General features: G+C 35.0%; 1 protein-coding gene across 11 annotated transcripts in view; it reads left to right on the forward strand.

Moving 5' to 3' along the window:
- The window catches only part of ATRX (ATRX chromatin remodeler), a 282,824-nt gene that overhangs the window by 111,282 nt on the left and 148,860 nt on the right, over window positions 1–22,682 (forward strand). For all 11 annotated transcript variants that reach the window (XM_064362920.1, XM_064362928.1, XM_064362917.1 and 8 more), the window contains 5 exons: window positions 1,614–1,747; window positions 2,787–2,963; window positions 9,056–9,149; window positions 11,835–11,937; window positions 13,357–13,587. In XM_064362920.1, the coding sequence (XP_064218990.1) occupies window positions 1,614–1,747; window positions 2,787–2,963; window positions 9,056–9,149; window positions 11,835–11,937; window positions 13,357–13,587 (739 nt within the window). The remainder of the gene's footprint in view (window positions 1–1,613; window positions 1,748–2,786; window positions 2,964–9,055; window positions 9,150–11,834; window positions 11,938–13,356; window positions 13,588–22,682) is intronic.

Genomic DNA, 22,682 nt, shown 5'->3' on the forward strand with positions numbered 1-22,682 from the left:
AGTTGGCAACCCTGTATTTGTCCCCATTTTATAAAGCTTGCAGTGTGTAAACCATTGATCTAGAAATACAAGAGCAAAACTTTATAGCTCAACTTTAGTAAGATTTAAATTGGTGTCATCTAATCTTCACTTTATTGAAATACAAATCAGGGCAGAAATTCTCAGTAAAGCAAACCCATCTGTGGCTTCCTTTAGCAATTGGTGATTCTCTGTGTTGTCTAAATATTTCTGATCCATCTGTTTGAGGGAGAAAGCACCAAAAGGCATATAATAAACATTTATGGAAGTGATTGTCTATTTTGCTTCAGTCTATTTAGATGCTCTTGCTATGCATCTTTGAATATAAATAGTAATGAACTATCTATCTGTCAAATAAAATTTAGGAGGCAGCTAACATGCATTAATATCTCCTGCCATTGAGTGAATTCTTCACTGAAATGTGGGTGCATGCTAAGAAATATAAAGAGGGGTTTCAAATCCAGAAATAGCAAGTGTTCCATAATCCCAGCTACAAGTTTTGACTTAGCTAGAGAGTCAGTCTTGATTGCAGAGAACATGTTTATTCCATACAGGTTAGCTCATGGCAAACTGTCAGGATCATGCCATCTTCTTTTGAACCTTTCTATAAGGCATTTTCTTATTACTGTGATTTATGAATTTATATTGAAAGGATACCCAGAGTTATCAAAACATCTTATCTTGCACAAAAGCTGTGTGATTGCTTTTATCTTACATTTTCAGTTATTTTTCTTGAGTACAAACATGGAGATTTCCTAGGAATATGTTTTAACATATGACGGTAGGAATAAAAGTAGTGTTTTCTTATGCTTTTAGTAATTGATTTTTCCATTGGCAAATTGGTCTTTGAGGAGCATCTTGAGAAATTTTGGTGTGAGTGAAGCAACTGCACTATTTTTTTTAAGTAACCCATTTGTGGTAATTTGTGTTCTTTTACCATGTTTGTAATTAATAGCACTCATGTCCCTTCTTGCCCTATCTTGAATATTATTAGAGATTACTTATTGCTGCAATACTTAACATTTGTGTATTCTTTCATCTGGTTAACTGAATTTATGTAGTACATTGAAATTAAGGTCCAAAACTATCATCCTCTAGTTTGAGGCAAGGTGTCATTATATATAGTGGTTTATTACACATTGGTTTTCCAAGAATATATTTTGCTGTTGAATAAAAGCTCTTGTGGAGTTTTATCTTGGAATGCCATTTATCTGAACAAGTTGATTTACTACTGTTGGCCTGTCTGACATTGTAGTTGTAGGATGATGTCAGCAAAGCAAATAGAGGATTGGAAGGTTATCCAGTATCAAATTGCAATTGGTAAAAATAGTCAATAGAATATGTCCTTCAGTGTTTTCAATATATTGCAGAGTTGTATAGAATTAAGAAATAATGAGTGTAAAGAACATTTTCAAAAGTTTTGTTTATAGCTTAGGTTAAAACATGTTTTTGCTAGTTGTTTATTTACAATATAAAATCTATTTGCACATTAGGTTCTATTTTGATGCAGAGAAGTCTGTTTTTGTTTTTAATTTGGTGTATTTCACCCCCAGAGATATAGTTCTTTTTTTTTCATTGTTTTTTTTGCTCTCAAGAATTGCCAAGAAGATGCTTTTAGAAGAAATTAAAGCCAATCTTTCCTCTGATGAGGATGGATCTTCAGATGATGAACCAGAAGGAGGGAAAAAAAGAAATGGAAAACAAAATGAAGAAAACCCAGGAGATGAGGGTGAGCTTCCCAAAGAGAAGTTTATAATGTCATAATTTGATTCCTTGACCAATTCAGCCTTTGAAGAATATCCGTCCAAGAAATATCTTAATACAGCCAGGAGTGGTGGCTCACACCTGTAATCTCAGGACTTTGGGAGGCCGAAGCATGTGGATCACTTGAGCTCAGGAGTTTGAGACCAGCCTGAACAAGATGGTGAAACTCTGTCTCTACTAACAGAGTTAGTAGTCCCAGCTACTCAGGAGGCTGAGGCAGGAGAATTGCTCAAACCTGGAAGGCAGAGATTGCAGTGCTGCTGCACTCCTGCCTGGGTGACAGAGCAAGACTCCATTTCAAAAAGTAAAAAAAAAAATCTCTTAATACATGCATTTAGAGTTTATGAAAATGTTTAAAACTTTATTACCACGACTTCTCTAGAATATCTTATAGTAATTATGGAAGTTACTCTAATTTTGTCAGTTAATGCCAATAAACAGATGATTGTTTTTTTTTTCTTTTTTTTGAGACAGAGGTTTGCTCTTGTTGCCCAGGCTGGAATGCAATGGTGCCATCTTGGCTCACTGCAACTTCTGCCTCCTGGGTTCAAGCGATTCTCCTGCCTCAGCCTCCCAAGTAGCTGGAATGATACACATGCGCCACCATATCCAGACATTTTTGTATTTTTAGTAGAGATGGGGTTTCTCCATGTTGGTCAGGCTAGTCTCGAACTCCTGGCCTCAGGTGATCCACCCACCTCGGCCTCCCAAAGTGCTGGGGTAACAGGTGTTAGCCACTGTGCCCAGCCCTAAACAGATGATTTTCAAAGCAAAATATTGTATTCCTTACATATAAATAGATGTTGGTGATATTTAGTCAATATTTAATAATAGTAATATATCAAGTCTGATGTGTTAGATTACCTGATAACACCAATGATACCAAGGTATGTGCGTAGTTCTGATCTTTTTCATAAGTTGCAATAGTTGCCAACAGGCAAAATAGTTTTACAAGGCATTTTAAAGGCTGAAAAAGGTTTTATTGATTTGTTTTTTTCATTTAGAAGCAAAAAATCAAGTCAATTCTGAATCAGATTCAGATTCTGAAGAATCTAAGAAGCCAAGATACCGACATAGGCTTTTGAGGCACAAACTCACTGTGAGTGATGGAGAATCTGGAGAAGAAAAAAAGACAAAGCCTAAAGAGCATAAAGAAGTCAAAGGCAGAAATAGAAGGAAGGGTAAGACATTTTAATTCTGAATGTAAAGAACATACTGAGGGGCTCAGTGGCTTACGCTTTAATCTTAGCAGTTTGGGAGGCCAAGGTGGGCAGATTGCTTGAGCCCAGGAGTTGAGTACCAGCCTAGGCAACATAGGGAAAACCCTGTCTTTACAAAAAATAGAAGAATTAGCTGGGCGTGGTGGTGTGCACCTGTAGTCCCAGCTGCTTGGGAGACTGAGGTGGGAGGATCACCTGAGCCCCGAGGTCAAGGCTATAGTGATCAATGATTGCAACACTGCATTCCAGCTTGGGTGACAGAGTGAGACCCTGTCTCAAGAAAAAAAAAAAAAACAAAAACCAAAAGAACATACTAGTTTTGTAAACTAATTTTAGTAATGAAATTTAAGTATATCTGCTCAAGCAATTGACCGCCTATATTAAGCAAATGTCAGTACACTGGCAACAAGTATTCTTTCACATGAGATTGAAATAAATAATTTAGAGTGGGTAGATAACCCAGAAACTTTAGATGTCGCAAAGAATATTTCTGACCTTTAGATTATAAAGAGAAATAAATATGATTTAATAAAATATACTTAAATGTTATGTAGAAAATATAAGATTGCATACAACTGCAAAAAGGCATGGTGCTTTCCTGCAGAAGGGTAGAAGATGCAATTAATTTGGGTGAATTTATGCAAGCTTGTATGCAAAACTTGACTGGCATATAGTCGGAGTAAATTTCTATTTCATTAAAAGCCTGAGTCCTTTTGCAATGAGAGCTTACATGTTTCCAGCAGTATGGTGGGCATTGAGGATACAAAAGTGAATAAGAAGTTATCTCAGTGATTTTGATAGGTTACTAGGTTTGACAGTCACCGGTTTTGTAATAATTATTGACCTTTATATTATAAAAAATTATAGCACCCTGAGGGGCATTTTGTGTAATGTAATTATATAATATGGCACAAAGAAGGATTTCTTTAGCTTCTTGAGGGTTGGGACTTAACCCCAGAGAAGGCATCACAAAGAAGGCTTTTACCCAGAAGATCAAATTCAAAATGTGGGAGCACGTAGTTGCGAAGATTTACAACATAAGCAGGGAAAAAAATTTAAAAACCTGTGTAAAATGTTGGCACGTGATGGATGGGGTACAATTAATATAGTATAAGCTGCTCTATAGATGGGAGTAGGGAAAGGAATAGCAGGGCATGGGGCTGGGCCTGTAAGACAGAGACCAGATACTGGAGATCTTTGTAAGCCTGTATTTTTCAAACTGGAGTACTAGGTGGTATACCAAAGTGTACATCTCTTTGGTGTCTGTTTTATTTGAGGTTTTGGGAAGGGCATTTTATATTAAATAATATGTATTGGGTAATTAAATATGACATTTGCCTGTGAATTTTGGGTAACAAAAAGTTCAAAGAATTTTTGTCGTTGTTGTTTGGCTCTGTGATGACTAGGGGTAAATTTTGAAGACTATTGTTAGTACCCAACCCATGGATGGCAGATGAACTCTTCTCTGCCAGCTGGGAATAGGAACACATTTTTGCAAGTGTTTGGGAAATATGTTAGGCTCTAAAGAATGCAGAGCTATTGAAAAGTTTTTTAAAATTACTGTGTTTATTTTTGAACTCTGGACTTACAGTGATCCACCTGTCTTGTCCTCCCAAAGTGCTGGGATTGCAGGTGTGAGCCACTGTGCTGGCCTTATTTTTAAATTTTTTGTATAACAGCTGTATTGAGATATAACTCACAAACCACACAATTCACCCATTTACATTATACAATTTAGCAGTTTTTAGTATAATCATAGAGGATTACCACCACTTAAAAACATTTTTTTTAAAATACACATACAAAGAAGTGTGCATATCAATAAGTAGATATCTTGATGAAAACATAGGGCACCCAGATCAAAGAACAAGATATTTATTACTAACACCCAAGAATCATAACCTCAGCATGACCACTTTTTTCCCTGTTGAAAGGTTTTAATGAAAGATGTCATATGATCAGAGTAGTTGCTATTCAGTGAGAATGAAGTTACCGAATGTGTGGAAGGTATTGCTGTAGTTGATGACAAATGGGGTTGTTGGAGAAGAGGAAGGTTGACTTGAGTCTTAAAGGAGGTTGAATTGTTAGGTCTTCTTAACTGATATGAAAGGGAAAAGTCTCCAATTAGTGTCAGATTTTTAGAGTTGTCATGGTATATGTATAATATCAGAAAAATAGTTGAGACTGTTCAGTGGAGTTGTTTTACAAATAGAGAGCTAAGGACATAGTCTTGGAGTTCTAAACATTTATAGGACTTTTGGGCAAGAGTTATTCACTAAAGATGAGGAAGAAGAAGTTCCTGCCATACACATATATAATTAATATGTCATGGACATTTTCATGTTAATAAATAATAGTACATCATTTTGTGACTACTTGCCTTATAAATTTCTTTGCAATATGGCTGCAAGCTCTTACAGATTCTATAAAGGAACTCTGATATAACATGTTATATATCACAACATGGATTCCTGTGCATCTTCAACAAAGGGAGCAATATTGATTTTTGCTTCTGTGGCTTAGCTCAGTATATAGAGCCTTTTAGTATACATGATTACATTTGAGATTTGCTTTATTAAAACCTAAGTTTTCTATGACCTATGTTTCTACTGCCTGATTCTGTGGGTAATTTATTATCCAAGTCATGTTGTTGTTGTTTGTTTGTTTGTGTATGAGAGAGTAAACTTCTAAAATCCCATCATATTTGTGTTCCTAATATAGATTATGATCATAGTGGTTGATAAATAGTTGAAGTTGCATGATTTTCTGAGTTTTGTAAATTCTAGTGTTCCTTTATTATATGGAAATTTGAATTGAGTGATGGGAAAAAATCAATAGTGGATAATCTACTTATTAAATCTATTTAGTTGAATTAAATTGAAATACATTAAAGAGGCGTAAGAACAAATTGCAGCGTGTGAACCTTAATTTTCTCCTAAATTAGAAAAGTGTTATAAAATTATTTTAGTGACAATTTTGAAACTGTAAATACTGCCTTTATATTAGATGATGGTAATTTTTTTTCTAGGTGTGATAATAGTATTTAGTTATGTAGGGCAGTATCCTTATGCTTAGGGGTGAAGTGTCATCTGCACTTAATATCCCATGGTTCAGTGTAAGAAAAGGGGTGTGTGTGTGTATGTGTATGTGTGTAGAGAGAGAAAGAAAAAAAGCACATATGGTAAACTGCTGACAATAAGTGAATTTAGGAGAAGGGATACAAGTGTTCATTCCATAATTCTTTGAAAGTTTTGGTAGATTTGAAAAATTTTTAAATGTTGGGTGAAAATTAATACTAGGCTTAAAATTGTACTTAATTACAGGATTTTTTTGTGTGTGAATGCAGGGATACATGTCAATGTGTGTGTTTTTGGTATTCTCCCAGCTTTCCAGTTGCTTAGCTGTTCTTTTTTTTTTAAATTGTGGTAAAATATACATAACACAAAATTTACCATTTTAACCATTTTTAAGTGTACAATTCAGTAACATTAAGTACATTCACATTTTTATACAACCATCACTTCTATCTGTCCCCAAAATGCGTTGTCATTCCAAATTTAATCTCTATAACCATTAAACAATAACTCTTTCGTACCCTCTCCTCCCACATATTCTTTATAGCATTCATATTCTCCCATTTATAGCATTTCTGTTAACATTTATGTTCTCTCATTTTTTAGCTGGAATAGAACTTTGATTCTGATCTCAGATTATGATAGATTTTTAAAAAATTGTTTTGCAACAATTTTAGATTTACAGAAATGTTACACAAATAGTGTGCAGGGTTCTGTGTATCTTTCACCTAGCTTTCCAGATTTAATACCTTATCAATTATCAAAACCAAAAAATTAACATTGGTACAATACTATTAACTAAACCAGGGTTGACAAACTGCACCTGTGAGCCAAATCTGATCCTCCGCCTGTTTTTATAAATAAGCTTTTATTGAAACATAGCCATATTAATTAATTTACTGTTTTACATATGTGTACATTTACAGGTGTGTAAAATACGTGAAAACAGTAAATTAATTAATATGGCTATGTTTGGCAAAGTTGAGTAGAGATGAGTACTTGGAACAGAGACCATATGGTCCACAAGTCAAAAATACTTACTGTCAGGCTTTTTATATAAAACATTTCATGACCTCTGAAGTAAACTATAGATCTTTTTCAGAGATTAGTTTTCCCACTAATGTTTTCTATCTGCTCTAGGATCCAATCCATGATCTCACATTGCATTGAGTTATAATGTCTCCTTAATCTACTCCAGTCTATGACAATTCCTCAGTCTTTCCGTTGATGACCTTGACACTTGTGGAGCATTGATTCCATATTTTCCCAACTGTTCCTTGATGCGTATTTGTCTAATGTTTTCTCATGATTGAGGTTATTTTGCATTTTGACAGAATATCACAGAAGTGACTTTTTGTCTTCAGTATATGATACCAAGAATATACGATGTCAGTATGTCTTTTTTGTTTTTTTTTTGAGACAAGACCTCCCTCTGTTGCGCAGGCTGGAGTGCAGTGGTGTGATCACAGCTTACTGTAGCCTCAACCTCCTGGGCTCAAGTGATCCTCTTTTCTCAGCCTCCCAGGTAGCTGGGACCACTGGTGTGCATCATCATGCCTGGCTAATTTTTATATTTTTTTTGTAGAGACAGACTCTCCCTATGTTGCCCAGGCTGGTCTCAGATTCCTGGGCTCAAGTGATCCTCTCAACTTGGCCTCCCAAAGTGCTGGGATTACAAGGGTGAGCCACCATGCCCAGCCATCAATATGTCTTATTACTCTTATGGTTAACTTCTGTTACTTGCTTAAAGTTGCTGTTGGCTGGTCTTTTTCCACTGTAAAGCAGAAGATATTATTTTTCTATCTATATTTAGTATTTTCTGGGGTGATACTTTGAGATCATTCATATATCCTGTTTCTTAGCATACTTAAGCCCACTAATTTTAGTACTCATCTTGGGTGAAGCAGTTATTACTGTGGTATTTGCCTACTTGTAATTTTCTATTTCTTTCATTACTTCCACATTTAGTAATTGTAAGGAAGAGTTGTTTTCCCCTCTTTATTTATTGCATTATTTATATCAACATAGACTTATAGATTTTTATTTTACGAGTTATAATCCAGTAGTATCATTTATTTTATTGCTTAATTGTTCTAGTTTTGGTTGTTGGAAGCTCCTTCACGTTGAATCTTGTGTCCTTTCAACATGTGCCTGTCCGTGATTGAACACTGCTTTATTTTCTGGCGCTATAAGATGTTCTCAGCTCATCTTGTATTTTTTCTCACCTGCTTCCTTTGGCCAGAAAGATAGGTTTTCTCCTGGAGTTTTATATGCTTCCATTACTGTGTTAATTGTGAGGAAAAAAATTGAGGATTCCACATGTAGAACTCCATTTTCCCGGTGGTGTAACTAGAAATAGGGATTTTCTTCACAGTCTTGTTGTCAGTACCCTCGGCATACTTTTGGAATTTAGCCTGCCTTCTGTTCAAAACCAGGAAACAAAGGAAGAAAATAACTGGGGCACCCACAGCTGTCTCCCCTCCCCCAGTTGTAGAGGGGTCATTATTGAAGTTTTGATTTCAGTCTCCAATCTTCCTATTACTGTTTGCCTTTCTCAGTTCTTCGATTGTGTCATCATTGGAGGAGAGAATCTGTAATCTTACTCCATCTTGGCCAGCCTACCTTGCTAGTTTTGAATAGCCAAACTCCTTTTTCATTAATTTACCTTTGGTAATTACATGTATTTTATTGACAGGTAATTTATTCTTATTTTGTCAATTCAAATACAATTGCATACTTATATTTTAATGTACAACCATAGTTTTATAATTACATCTGGAATACATTTGAATTTTATTTATATATACCATGTAGAATGTTAACTGGTATATTCTATATTATGTATCATCCATCTACATATATACCACCACTGATGTTCTTACAGTGCTCTGTTTTAATGTGGAGTCATTGGTAAATTAAGTGAATTAGGTTTCTGTTGGAAAATAATTAATAATTTTATGTATTTTTTTAAAATTCAAGTGAGCAGTGAAGATTCAGAAGATTCTGATTTTCAGGAATCAGGAGTTAGTGAAGAAGTTAGTGAATCCGAAGATGAACAGCGGCCCAGAACAAGGTATTATAATTGGTTTTTAAAAAATTTTAGGAATTAATCCGAATTACCATGCCTTCAAATGATTTGTATGGTTACTGTTACCAATAAAGTTAGTGTGATATATAATTATTTTTTTGAAACTAATTGTTATACTTAGTAGTTTAAAAAGAATCTAAGCATATTTTATGAATATTGAATTGTGTATTCTAACCTGGGTAGATTTTAGTCTGCAAAACCACTTGTGGCTGCAGTTTTTTATTGTTCTGGGGGAAATTGTAGGGTAATAGTAAAGAGGCTTTATAGAAAAACTGCCTCAGTCTAACTTTGGGATTTACTAATTTCTATTTGTATAAATACTCTATGCTTCTGTTTCCTCATATTTAAAGTGGGGGATTACAATATACTTGACTGATTATTGTGGGCACTAAATGAGACAGTACATGTGCAAGGTTTATAACAATACTTACCTGGCAGTTAGTAAGTGCTCAATATATAAATTACTGGTCTTAGTAGTACTGCAGTAATAATGATATGCTTGTTCTTGAAACATGAACAGTCACTGATCTAGATTACATGTAATTTAAAATTTGTCTTCCTTCTTAGTATGGTATGTTAGATACTACTACTATGATTTTTAAATTTCCCCCAGAATAACATAATCCTTCTATAGTTTATCAAATGAACAATCCGTGTTTGTGTATGTATGTCTACAGAGTTGTCTATCTGCACTTGTAAGTTTTAAAACATTCCGAGTTTTTTTTAGGTTAATACTTACCAGGTTGTGCTTAGAGCATAGCAATATATTATACTTTAAGTTAATATAAAATGAAAATGATAAGGTATGATGGGAGTTATTTTTTAAAACAAGATATAATATGAAATTTAACATGTTATAATGTGGAATACAGTGGTCTTCAGAATATTTGCAAAATTGTGCAACGATCACCACTCTATAATTTCTGAACATTTCCATCACCCAAGGAAAAAACCCTGTACTTACTAGCAATCGTTTTCCATTCCCCATGCCCTCGTATTCTAATAAACACTAAAATCTACTTTCTATCTCTATGGATTTGCCTGTTCTAGACATTTTGCATGAGTAGATTCCATAAAATATATATCCTTTTATGAATGGATTTTTTTCACTTAGCATAATATTTTCAAGGTTTATCCATGTTGTAGCCTATATCAATACTTCATTCTTTTTTTAAATGTTATTTATTTATTTTGAGACGGAGTTTCACTCTTGTTGCCCAAGCTAGAATGCAATGGCGCCATCTTGGCTCACTGCAACCTCTGCCACTCGGGTTTGAGCGATTCTCCTGCCTCAGCCTCCCAAGTAGCTGGGATTACAGGTGTGTGCCACCATGCCTGGCTAGTTTTTTGTATTAGTAGAAACGAAGTTTCACCATGTTAGCCAGGCTGACGTCAGGTGATCTGCCCACCTTGGCCTCCCAAAAGGTGTGAGCCACCACGCTTGGCTAGTTTAGTGATTATTTTTATTAGTGGTAAAATGCACATAACCTAACATTTACCATTTAACCATTTTTTTTCTTTCATGGTATTACTGGGAATTTTTATTTTCATCTTAACCATTTTTAAGTGTATGGCTTAGTAGTGTTAAGTATATTCACTTTTTTTGGAACCAATCTCCAAAACCTTTTCCTCTTGCAAAATTGAAATGTTATTCATTAAACCACTCCCCTTTTGCTCTCCCCTGTCAACCACAATTCTGTTTTCTGCCTCTATGAATTTCACTACTCTAGGAACCTCATATAAATTGAATCATACAGTATTTGCCTTTTATGACTGGCTTATTTCACTTAGTAGCATGTGCTACAGGTTCATATATGTTACAGCATTTGTCAGAATTTTCTTCCTTTTAAAGGCTTAATAATATTCCGTTGTATACCATATTTTGTTTGTTGATTTATCTGTTGATGGACACTTGGGTTGCAACCTTTTGGCAATCGTGAATAATGCTGCTTTGAACATAAATATCTCTTCAAGTTTCTGCTTTCATTTCCTTTGGGTATATCCCAGAAATGGAATTGTGTGGTGATTCTATTTTCAATTTTTGGACGAACTGCCATACTGTTTGCATAGCGCCTGCAACATTTTACCTTCCATTATTAACAAACAGGGTTTCACTTTCTCCCCATCCTTACTGACAGTGGTTATTTTGTATGGATTAATGTAGCTTTGTGTACCAATTTCTAAGCCCAGAAATATTTTTCTCACCAAAAGTTGTTACTGTTTTTTTAAATCTCTTCTTATTATAAAGAGAAGAAATCTCTTCTTATTATGAAGAGAAATTTTAAATTTCTTCTCATGAAGAAAATAGTATTCAGCTTTTGTAATCTGCCTTTTTTAGTGATGATGAATGTTTTTTAATATGTCTATTGGCTGTTTGTATTTTTTACTAGAAGAATAATGTCTTAGGACTTAATGTCTGTCCTTTCTTGCATCTTCTTACTCATATAACAAACCTCCCCTCAGTATACTGTAAAATGTTGATAATTGGATTAAAATTAAGGGTTTGGCTTCTGCTGTAATATCTATTTTGAACCTATTGATTTTTTTTTCTGTTTTTCCTCTTTGTTTTTAGGAATGCATACAGAGGTAGAACAGTTTTAAAATAGTACACAATTTGTTGATGGAAATTTGTCATGAAATATTTTATTTCGTGTTTTAAATTTTCTTCAGGTCTGCAAAGAAAGCAGAGTTGGAAGAAAATCAGCGGAGCTATAAACAGAAAAAGAAAAGGCGACGTATTAAGGTTCAAGAAGATTCATCTAGTGAAAACAAGGTAATAATGACATTTACCACATGCTTGGATTATACCTGCTACAGTATACTAGAGTTAATTATGCTGTTACTGCTCGGTTTCATTCATTCATTGTATTCTGCTGGCTTCTTTACATTTTATACTTGTGGAAGGATTCGTTTATTGAAAAAATATATAGATATGTAAAAGTATTAATTTGACATTATCAATTTTTTTCTATATCTTAATTTTTAATGGAATTTTAAGCCATTCTAATTCATCATTTTATATTTGTAGTGATGTGAATGTTCTATTTTCTGAAGACGAAATACTATCCTGAATGATGACTTATATGTGAATAAATTTCTTCTGGTAATGGAATTAGCCAATTTGAGTTTTTTGTATATAAGCAGACTTACATAAAGTAAAAGGTGTCTGTAAAAAGTTTGATTCTGTCAACACAATGCTTTTCCAGAGGGGTATTTATTTTTTGAAAATTAACTTTTTAAATATTTTAAAGTGTGCAATTCAGTGGCCTTAATTATATTCACTGGCAGAAACTCTTTACTCATTAAACATAAACTCCATTCTCTTCTATCCCCCATCCCCTGGTAATCTCTATTTTCATTTATGTCTGTATGAATTTTCATATTTTAAGTACCTCATATAAATAAGTTGAATCATGCAATATTTGTCGTTTTGTATTTGACTGATTTCATTGGCATGATATTTTCTAGGTTCATCCATGTTATAGCATGTATCAGAATTTCATTCCCTTTTTAAGGTGAATAATATTCCACTGTATGTGTATGCCACATTTTGTTAACCCCGTCATCTGTTGATGGACATTTGGGTTGTTTCTACCTCTTGGCTATTTTGAGTACTACTGTTATGAATATGGGTGTATACATATCTGTTTGAGTTCCTGCTTTTAATTATTGTGGGTATATATGGAAAAATGGAATTGCTACATCATGTAGTAGTTGTATGTTTATCTTTTGGAAAACTCCACACTGTTTCTCTCTAGTGTCTAACGTTTGACATTCCTGTTAGAAGTCTACCAAGGTTCCAGTTTGTCTGCATCTTTGCCAACACTTCCTTTCTTTTCTTTCTTTCTTTTTTTTTTTCTAAACAAGAAACATCCTAATGAGTGGGAAGTGGCATTTCATCGTGGTTTTGATTTGTATTTTCCTGATGACTGGTGATATTCAACTTTCATGTGCTTATATCTTTTGAGAAATGTTTTTTCTAGTCTGTAGCCAATTTTTAATTGAGTTTTTTTTTTAATAGATGTTGAAGAGTTGGTTTTTTAAATAACACTATTCTTTATTGCTAAATATAATTCTAAAGGTTTTCAGCATGTTTTTTTCTACCTTTTCCTGGCGTGTTAATTAATGGAATATGAAATGGATAAATTAAATGACTTTGTACTGTTTACCTCTAATTGTTTAAATTCTATAGAGTAATTCTGAGGAAGAAGAGGAGGAAAAAGAAGAGGAGGAAGAGGAGGAGGAGGAGGAAGAAGAAGATGAAAATGATGATTCCAAGTCTCCTGGAAAAGGCAGAAAGAAAATTCGAAAGATTCTTAAAGATGATAAACTGAGAACAGAAACACAAAATGCTCTTAAGGAAGAGGAAGAGAGGCGAAAACGTATTGCTGAGAGGGAACGTGAGCGAGAAAAATTGAGAGAGGTAACTGATTTCTTTCTTCTTTTTCTTTTGTAGGTACAGGATCTTACTATGTTTCCCAGGCTGGCCTTGAACTCCTGGGCTCAAATGATCCTCCCATCTCAGCCTCCCGAAGTGCTGGGATTACAGGCATGAGTCAACGCCTCCAGCCTTAATTTATTTCTATTAGTGATTATTTTATTTCATATGTGACTTCAATATATTCAGCATTTTAAGAGTAGAGTGTTGTAATCTACCATAGTCTTTTTTTTTTTAAACGGAGTCTGGCTCTGTTACCGAGGCTGGAGCACAGTGGTGCGATCTCAGCTCACTGCAACCTTTGCCTCCTGGGTTCATGTGATTCTTTGCTGAGTGGCCAGGCCAGAAGCGTGCACTACCATGCCCAGCTAATTTTTGTATTTTTTAGTAGAGTCGGGGTTTCACCGTGTTGGCCAGGCTGGTCTTGAACTCCTGACCTCAAGTGATCTGTCTGCCTCGGCCTCTCAAAGTGCTTAGATTACAGGTGTGAGCCACCATGCCCATCCTCAACCACAGATTTTTAGTTGCAATTTATTTTTCCTGCTGTCACTGTTCTATGCAACTTAAAATAGTCATTAAGCTTTATTAATTTAATTAAGTACATGGAAAGAATTGAGATTCTTGAATGATCACTGAAATGGTTATGTTGTATTTTGGGTAGAGAAATGTTTCAAAATTATTTCTTAAATCCATAAAATATTTCAGTTTTTAAAATGGACTTTATGTTACAAAAATTTTCAGATTCACAGGTGGAGAGAATAGTGTAATAATTCTTCCTGGATCTATTAACACAGTTTCTGCAGTTACTAAGACAGGACTAGGCTTCTTTCATCTATCTTTTTTTTTTTTAAGATGAGTTTTGTTCTTGTTGCCCAGGCTGGAGTGCAATGGCACGATCTCGGCTCACTACAACCTCTACCTCCTGGGTTTAAGCAATTATCCTGTCTTCGTCTCCTGAGTAGCTGGGATTACAGGGGTGTGCCACTGCCCCTACCATTTCATCTATTCTTTTTCCTTCAGATTATTTCAAAGCAAATCTCAGAAATCATATCATTCTGTTCATAAATAGTTGGAAATGTACTGTTAAAAGATAATGATGTTTTAAAAATTACTACAGTACCATTATAATACTGAATTCTCTGATTGCCTCACATAGTAGTTTTAAAAAATAGTTGGTATGGGCTGGGTGTGGTGGCTCACGCCTGCAATCCCAGCACTTTGGGAGGCTCAGGTGGGTGGATCACCTGAGGTCAGGTGTTTGAGACCAGCCTGGCCAAATGGTGAAACCCCGTCTCTACTAAAAATACAAAAAAAAGTAGCCAGGCATGGTGGTGTGTACCTGTAATCCCAACTACTTGGGAGGCTGAGACAGGAAAATTACTTGAACCACAGAGACAGAGCTTGCAGTGAGCCAAGGTCGCAGCATTGTACTCCAGCCTGGGTGACAAGAGAGAAACTCTGTCTCAAAAAAAAAAAAAACAAGTTGGTGTGAATCAGAATCTTAACAAGGCTCATCTACATACTCTATTGTATTTGGATGCTACATCTCTTACCTAATTTTAACCTAGTTTCTCTTTGGTTCTTTCTTTTTCTTTACCTATTCTTATAGTTCATTTGTTTATTGAAACCAGATTATTCTTGTAACATTTTCTATATTCTGAGTTTTGTTGTTTGCATCCCTGTGGTACAGTTTTATTGGCTTCTATATTTCCTGTAAACTGGTAATAGGATCTAGAGTCCCACTCAGATTTAGATTCAGTTCTTTTTTTGGTAGACATACTCATGGGCAGTAATATGTACTTCCTTTTTAATCTTATTAAGAGGTACTTTAAATCTGGTTGTCCCTTTTTTGTGGCGCAGCTCTTCTAACTTTGTTCCACTTTTGCAGAATCTTTTTGGGTATTCTCAGTTCTTTGCATTTCCATATAAATTTTAGCATTATGTTGTTGGTTTTTACAAAATTCCTTGTTGAATTTCTATTGGAATTTTGTTGAATCTTTCTTGTAATGTGGCCAGAATTGACATCTTAACAGTGTTTTGTCTCCTATTACATGAACATAGTGTACCTCTCTATTTATTTACCTTCTCTTTAATTTCTCTTAGGAATGTTTCGTCGTTTTCACTGTACAGGTCTAGTACAAATTTTAAAAAATTTATCCCCAAGTAGTTCATGGTTTTTGATGTCATATTGGATTAGTTCATTTCATGCTGCTGATAAATACTGGGCAATTTACAAAATAAATTGTGATAAAAGAAAGAGATTTATTGGACTTACAATTCCATGTGGCTTGGGGAGACCTCACAATCATGATGGAAAGGTTAAAGAAACATCTCACGTTGTGGCAGACAAGAGAAGAACTTGTGCAGGGAAGCTCTCCTATTTAAAGCTATAGATCTTGTGAGACTTATTCACTCTCACAAGAACAGCGCAGGAAAGACCTGCCTCCATGATTCAGTTACCTTCCACTGGATACCTCCCACAACATGGGGGAATTCAAGATGAGATTTGGGTGGGGACACAGCCAAACCATATCATATAGTAAGTATAGTTTTAAGTAATGTTGGCATAATGATCTTGTGTCCTAAGCTCTAAATTTACTTACTTGTTATAGTAGCTTTTTTGATAAATTCTTTACGATTGTATGTATACATTTGTGTTTTCTATAAAGAAAAACTATTTTGCTAATTCCTTTCCAATCATTTATTTGTCTTTTTAAATTATAAATAGATGGTGAATTTCTTTAAATGCTTTTCATTGCATCTGGTGGAGTGACCTAGAAAATGTCTTTGATTCCTGGAATAAATCTTGCTTAATCATATTGTATTGCTCCTTTCATATATTGTATTGCATTTGCTGATATTTCTTTCTTTTCTTCCTTTCTTTTTTTTTTTTTTAAAGATAGGGTCTCCCTCCTTCTCTCAGGCTAGAGTGCTGTAGTGCAATCATAGCTTACTGCAGCCTCAAACTCCTGGGCTCAAGCAATTCTCTTGCCCCAGCTTCCCAAGTGGCTGGGACAACAGGCATGCGCCACCATACCTGGTTAATTTTTTAATTTAGAGATTGGGTCTCATTATGCTACCCAGGCTGGTCTTGACCTTCTGCCCTCAAGTAATCCTCTCCCTACAGCCTCCCAAAGTGCTGTGATGATAGTTGTGAGCCACCATACCTGGCATATTCCATTTCTTTAATATATGTAGAGCTATTTAGATCTTTTCTTTATCTTTAGGTCTGTTGTGGTAAATTTTGTCCTTAAGGAATTTTTCCATTTTATTTAAGTAGTGAAATTATTTACATAAATTTGTTTATAGTCTTTCATTATACTTGGTAGGTTCTGTCACGATGTCTTATTTTTTGTTTTTGTTGGGAATTTGTGTTTTATCTTTTTTCTTTGATTAATCTGTGCAAATAGCAATTTTACTATCTTTTAAAAAACACCAGCTTTGGATTTCATTAATTTTTTTTTTCTATTGTTTGACCCTTTTCTATTTCATTGATTTCCATTCTTATTTTTACTGTGTTTATCTTTCTTTGCACTTTTCTTTTTCTTGCTACTTAAGGTGGATTTTGGATCTTCTTTAACATATGCATTTTTAAAGGTATAAAATTTGCCTGTGTGCATGCTGTTTAAAAGACTACATCTTACAGATTTTGGTATTTTGTGTTCATTTTTGCTTTGCTCTGAATCTTTTCTAATTTTCTATGAGCTAGAATATGTCTGTCTTGGTGGATGTTCCATATTTATATTCTACTGTTATTGGGTGACATATTCTATAAATTTTGATTAGATTTTACTGATGGTTGATTATATTCAGATCTTCTATATTTTAAATGGTATTCTCTCCATTTAGAGAAGTGTTGAGGTCTCCAACTATAATTGTTAATTCATTTCTTTCTCCTTGTAGGTCTCAGATTTTGCTTCATATTTGCTGGAAGTTGTTTTGTTAGCTACATATACATTTAGGATTACATCTTTCTGGTTAATTCCCCCTTTAATAACATATAATGCAACTCTGTATTATCTGGTAATTTTCCTTCATCTGAAGTTGGCTGTATTGGATGATAATGTAACGATACCATCTTTCTTTTCCACCATCTTAGGAAAAGTTTCAATACTATAGCCAGATTGAAAATATTTCATTGATTTCCCATAAACTCACTTCCTGGATTTTTTTCATTAATATTTTACTATATTTGCTTTATTACATTCCTATTTATGTACTAATCTCTATACATCAGTACATCTTTTTATGCATTTCATAGTAAATTGCATATATCATTTCATTTAACCCAGATACTTTAGCGTGAATATCATTAGCTAAAGTTCAATATTTGTGTGTCTTCCCTTTATGTAAAAGGAAATTTACTTACAGTGAAATGCACAAATCTTGTGTACATTGGTTTTTGATAATACATAGTGCATCTTTTCTCATTTTTTTCTAGTTATTTTGTTCCCCCAGTTTTATTGTGAAATTTGTAAATATATGGAGAGAATCGTAAACATGAACACAAATGTACCTAGCATGTACCTTCTTCATTTCTTAACATGTTGCTGTATTTGCTTTATTACATGTCTGTTTTATCTGTATATCCATCAACCATTTTAATCGTCCCTGCTCCAATCTGTATTATTTCCTTTTATTCTCTAGCTAGGGTTTAGTTTGTGCTCTCTTTTCTGGTTCCTTAAGGTGTAAAGTTAGGTTCTTGATTGTGATCTTTCTTCTTTTCCAATGCATGCCTTTGCCACTGTAAATCCTCTTCTTAGTACTGTTTTCTCTATATCCCATAGGTTTTGTATTTTGTGTTCTAACTTCATTTATCTCAAGGTATTTGCTGATTTCCCTTGTGATCTCTTATTTGATCAGTTATTTAAGATTATGTTACTTAATTTCCACATATTTGTGTTTTTTCCAGTTGTCTTCTGTTATGGATTTCTTGTTGCATTCTATTGTGATTTGAAAAGATACTTTGTGATTTCAGTCTTTTTATGTTTATTAAGGCTTTTTTGTACCTGATCATATGGTCTATACTTGAGAATGTGCACTTGAGAAAATGTGTGGTCTACCATTGTTGAGTGGAGTATTCTTAATATATTTGTTAGGTCTAATTGGTTTTTTTCTTTTTTCTTTTTTTTTTTAAAGATAATGTCTTGCTCTGTTGCTCAGGCTGGAGTGCAGTGGCATGATCATAGCTCACTGTAGCCTTGAACTCCTGGGCTCAAGTGATCCTCCTGCCTCAGCCTCTTGAGTAGCTGAAAGTATAGGTGCATGCCACCACCCCAGCTAATTTTTTAAATGGTTTTGTAGAGGCAGGGTCTCACAGTGTTGCCTAGGTTGGTCTCGAACTCCTGGCCTCAAGTGATCCTCCTGCCTTGGCTTCCCAGTGGTAGAATTACAGACATGAAACACTGTGCTCAGCTCCAGTTGGTTTATAGTGTTATTTGAGTCCTATAGTTCCTTAATGATCTTTGTCTACTTGTTTTATGCATTTACTGATGTCGGGCTATTTATGTCTCCAACTGTTTCTCCCTTTTTTTGTTTTAGTTTTCCTACACTACACTGATGTATATTTCTCCTTTTAGTTCTTTCAGTGCTTTCTTCATCTATCTTGGTGTTCTGTTTGTTGTATGTATATTTATGATTACAGTTTTTGACAACCTGGCTGTATTATCAATACATAATATCCTATTTGCCTGTTTTAACAGTTTTGACTTAAAATTCTATTTTGTCTGATGTCTGTATAGTCATCTCAGCTCTCTTTTGGTTGTTATTTGCATGGAGTTTCTTCTACCATTCTTTCACTTTCAACCTATTTGTATCTTTAGATCTAAAGTGAATCTTTTAGATAACTAATATTTGGATTTTTTTTTTATCATTATCTCTGTCTATGCCTTTTTGATCCAGGAGTTTAATTCATTTACCCTTGAGATAAGTAGTGATAAATAAGGATTTACTTCTGCCATTTTGTGTTTTCTTACCACTGTTTTCTTCATTATTTCTTCCATTACTGCTTTCTTTTGTGTTTGGTTGATTTTTTGCAGTGATATATTTTGATTCTCATCTCACTTTCATTTTTGTATATTCTGTATTTTCTTTGTGTTTACCATGGAGATTACATATAACATCCTAAAGTTATGAGAGTCTTATTTGAGTTGATATGAACTTAACTTCAGTTGCATACAAAAATTCTACCCTTACATGGCTCCATTTTCCCGTATATTATGTGGTGACTTTGTTAAAATTATTGATGTCACAAATTACATTTTTATACATTTTGTGAATGGTAACACATATTCATAATTGTATTTTATGCTTTTGTCTTTTAAATCTATAGAAAGTAAAAAGAGTGGTTACGAAACAAAATTACGTTGATACTAGTTTCTTTGTTTGTTTGTTTGTTTTGAGACGGAGTCTTGCTTTGTCGCCCAGGCTGGAGTGCAGTGGTGCGATCTCAGCTCACTGCAACCTCTGCCTCCTGGGTTCAAGTGATTCTCCTGTCTCAGCCTCCTGAGTAGGTGGGATTACAGGCATGTGCCATCATGTCTGGCTAATTTTTATATATATTTTTTTAGTAGAAATGGGGTTTTACCATCTTGGCCAGGCTGACCTTGAACTCCTGACCTCGTGATCCACCCGCCTTGGCCTCCCAAAGTGCTGAGATTACAGGGGTGAGCCACTGCGCCCAGCCAATACTGGATTTTATATTTGTCCCTGTGTGTATCTCTTCTAGGAGATCTTTATTTCTTTATTTGGCTTTGAGTTACTTCTAGCATCCTTTCATTTCAACCCAGAGACTTCCCTTTCGGAAGCATTTTTTATAGGGCAGGTCTAGTTATAACAAATTCATTCAGCTCTTAAGAGTGTCTTAATTTGTTGCTCTATTTTGAAGGATACTTTTGCTGGGTATAGAATCCTCAGCTAATGCCTGGCACAGTATCTCCCCCCTGTAATCTCAGCAGGGGGAACCGAGGGAGATGGGAGACTGAGGCAGGAGGATCACTTGAGGACAGGAGTTCAAGACCTGACTGGGCAACATAGTGAGACCTTATCTCTACAAAAAAATTAAAAAATTATCTGGACGTGGTGGCACACACCTGTAGTCTAAATTACTTGGGAGGCTGGGATTGGAGGATTGCTTTAGCCCAGGGGTTTGAGGTTGCAGTAAGCTATGATTATGCCACTGCACTATAGCCTGTTTGGCAGAATGAGACACTGTGTCTATTTTTCAAAAAGGAAAAATGTAAAAAAAAGAGTCCTCAGCTAACTTTTTTTTTCATTGATCACTTCGAAATATATTGTCAGTGGCTCACTCCTATAATGACAGCAGTTTGGGAGGCCAAGGCGGGTGGATCACCTGAGGTCAGGAGTTCGAGACCAGTCTGACCAATGTGGAAAAACCCCATCTTGACTAAAAATACAAAATTAGTCAGGTGGGGTGGTGCATGCCTGTAATCCCAGCTACTCGGGAGGCTGAGGCAGGAGAATCACTTGAACCCAGGAGGTGGAGGTTGCACTGAGCTGAGATTGCACTGAGCTTCTCAACAAGAAAAAGAAAAAAAAAAAAAGAAATGTAGAATCCTAAGTCACAACCGACATCTACTGAATCTTAATTTCAAAGAGACCTCAAGTGTTCCCAAGGTGATATGTACGCATATTAAAGTTTGAGGAGCACTGATATAAGCTACAGGAAGTAATGCTCTTGAAGAGTTGGTTAAACTGCAACTGTAAATGGTTTCATTTCCAAATGCTCCTCAGATTTGATTAAAAACTTGATGCCTTCTAATAAATTATTATGTTTAATTCAAAAAAAAAAAAGAAATCCATAACCATTGCAATGTAGGCTAAGAAACAAGAGTGAAACTCCATCTCAAAAAAAATGAAAAAATAAAAATATAAATAAAAAATCCTCAGCTAACTTTTTTTTCATTCAACACTTTGAAATATATTGTCACACTGCCCTCTGGCCTCTTTAAGTTTTTGATGAGAAATTAGGTGATGATCTTATTGAAGATTTTTTTGTATGTGTTGACTTTCTTCTCTCTTGCTGCTTTCAATATTATTTTCGTCTGTGGCATACAACAGTTTGTGTATAATGTGTCTTGATCTGTATGTATTTGAGTTTATCCCAGTTTGAGTTCATTCCTGTATTTGTAGATTTAAGTCTCTCCTTCAATTTCAGAAATTTTCCAGTTATTTCTTCAAATAATTGTTGCTGCTTTCTTTTTCTTTTCTCCTTCTGTGACTCTCATAATACCTAAAATGTTCTTCCCGATGGTTTCCCTCGCATCCCTTTTTTTCCTTCAGTTTAGTTTTTTACCCCTTTCTGATCATCAGACTTGATGATTTCAGTTAATATCTTCATATTCACTGATTCTTCTGCCTGCTCAAATCTGCTATTAATCCTCTTCGGATTGGACCATATTTTTCTATTGGGTTGTATCTTTGTGATTTTTTTAAATTGTATATTGGGCATTTGACTGTTACAGCTTGGTAACTCTGCATATATATAAAGTTATCTCCCTTTTCAAGGGTTGGGTGGGATTTTAAAATATGTATAAATTGTAGTAGACCTGTTGTTTTAAGACTCCCCCACATTATTTTTTCAAAGAGTGTTCCTTGTTGTATGTCATCACTAACGTCTCTGTCCCTTTCATTCATGTTCACCTCATGTTTTGATAGTTTTTTTGAATGTCTGCTGGGCACAGTGGCTTGGGCCTGTAATCCCAGCACTTTGGGAGGCCAAGGCAGGCGGATCACCTGGGGTCAGGAGTTCGAGACCAGCCTAGCCGACATGGTGAAATCCTGTCTCTACTAAAAATACAAAAAATTAGCCAGGCGTGGTGTGCGCCTGTAATCCCAGCTACTCAGGAGGCTGAGGCAGGATAATTACTTGAATCTGGGAGGCGGAGATTGTAGTGAGCCAAGATCACATCATTGCACTCCAGCCTGGGTGACAGAGTGAGATCATCTCAAAAAAAAAAAAAAAAAGAAAAAGGAAGGTTTTTTTGAATGCCTGCTCTCTCTCAGTTTGTAGATTGGCTGTGCTGGTGCACTCCTTTAATCCATAACTAGGTTTCCACTAA

The sequence above is a fragment of the Aotus nancymaae genome, unplaced genomic scaffold, assembly GCF_030222135.1.
Source record: "Aotus nancymaae isolate 86718 unplaced genomic scaffold, 86718_ANA_hifiasm-v0.15.2.pri h1tg000004l, whole genome shotgun sequence".
NCBI lineage: Eukaryota > Metazoa > Chordata > Mammalia > Primates > Aotidae > Aotus > Aotus nancymaae.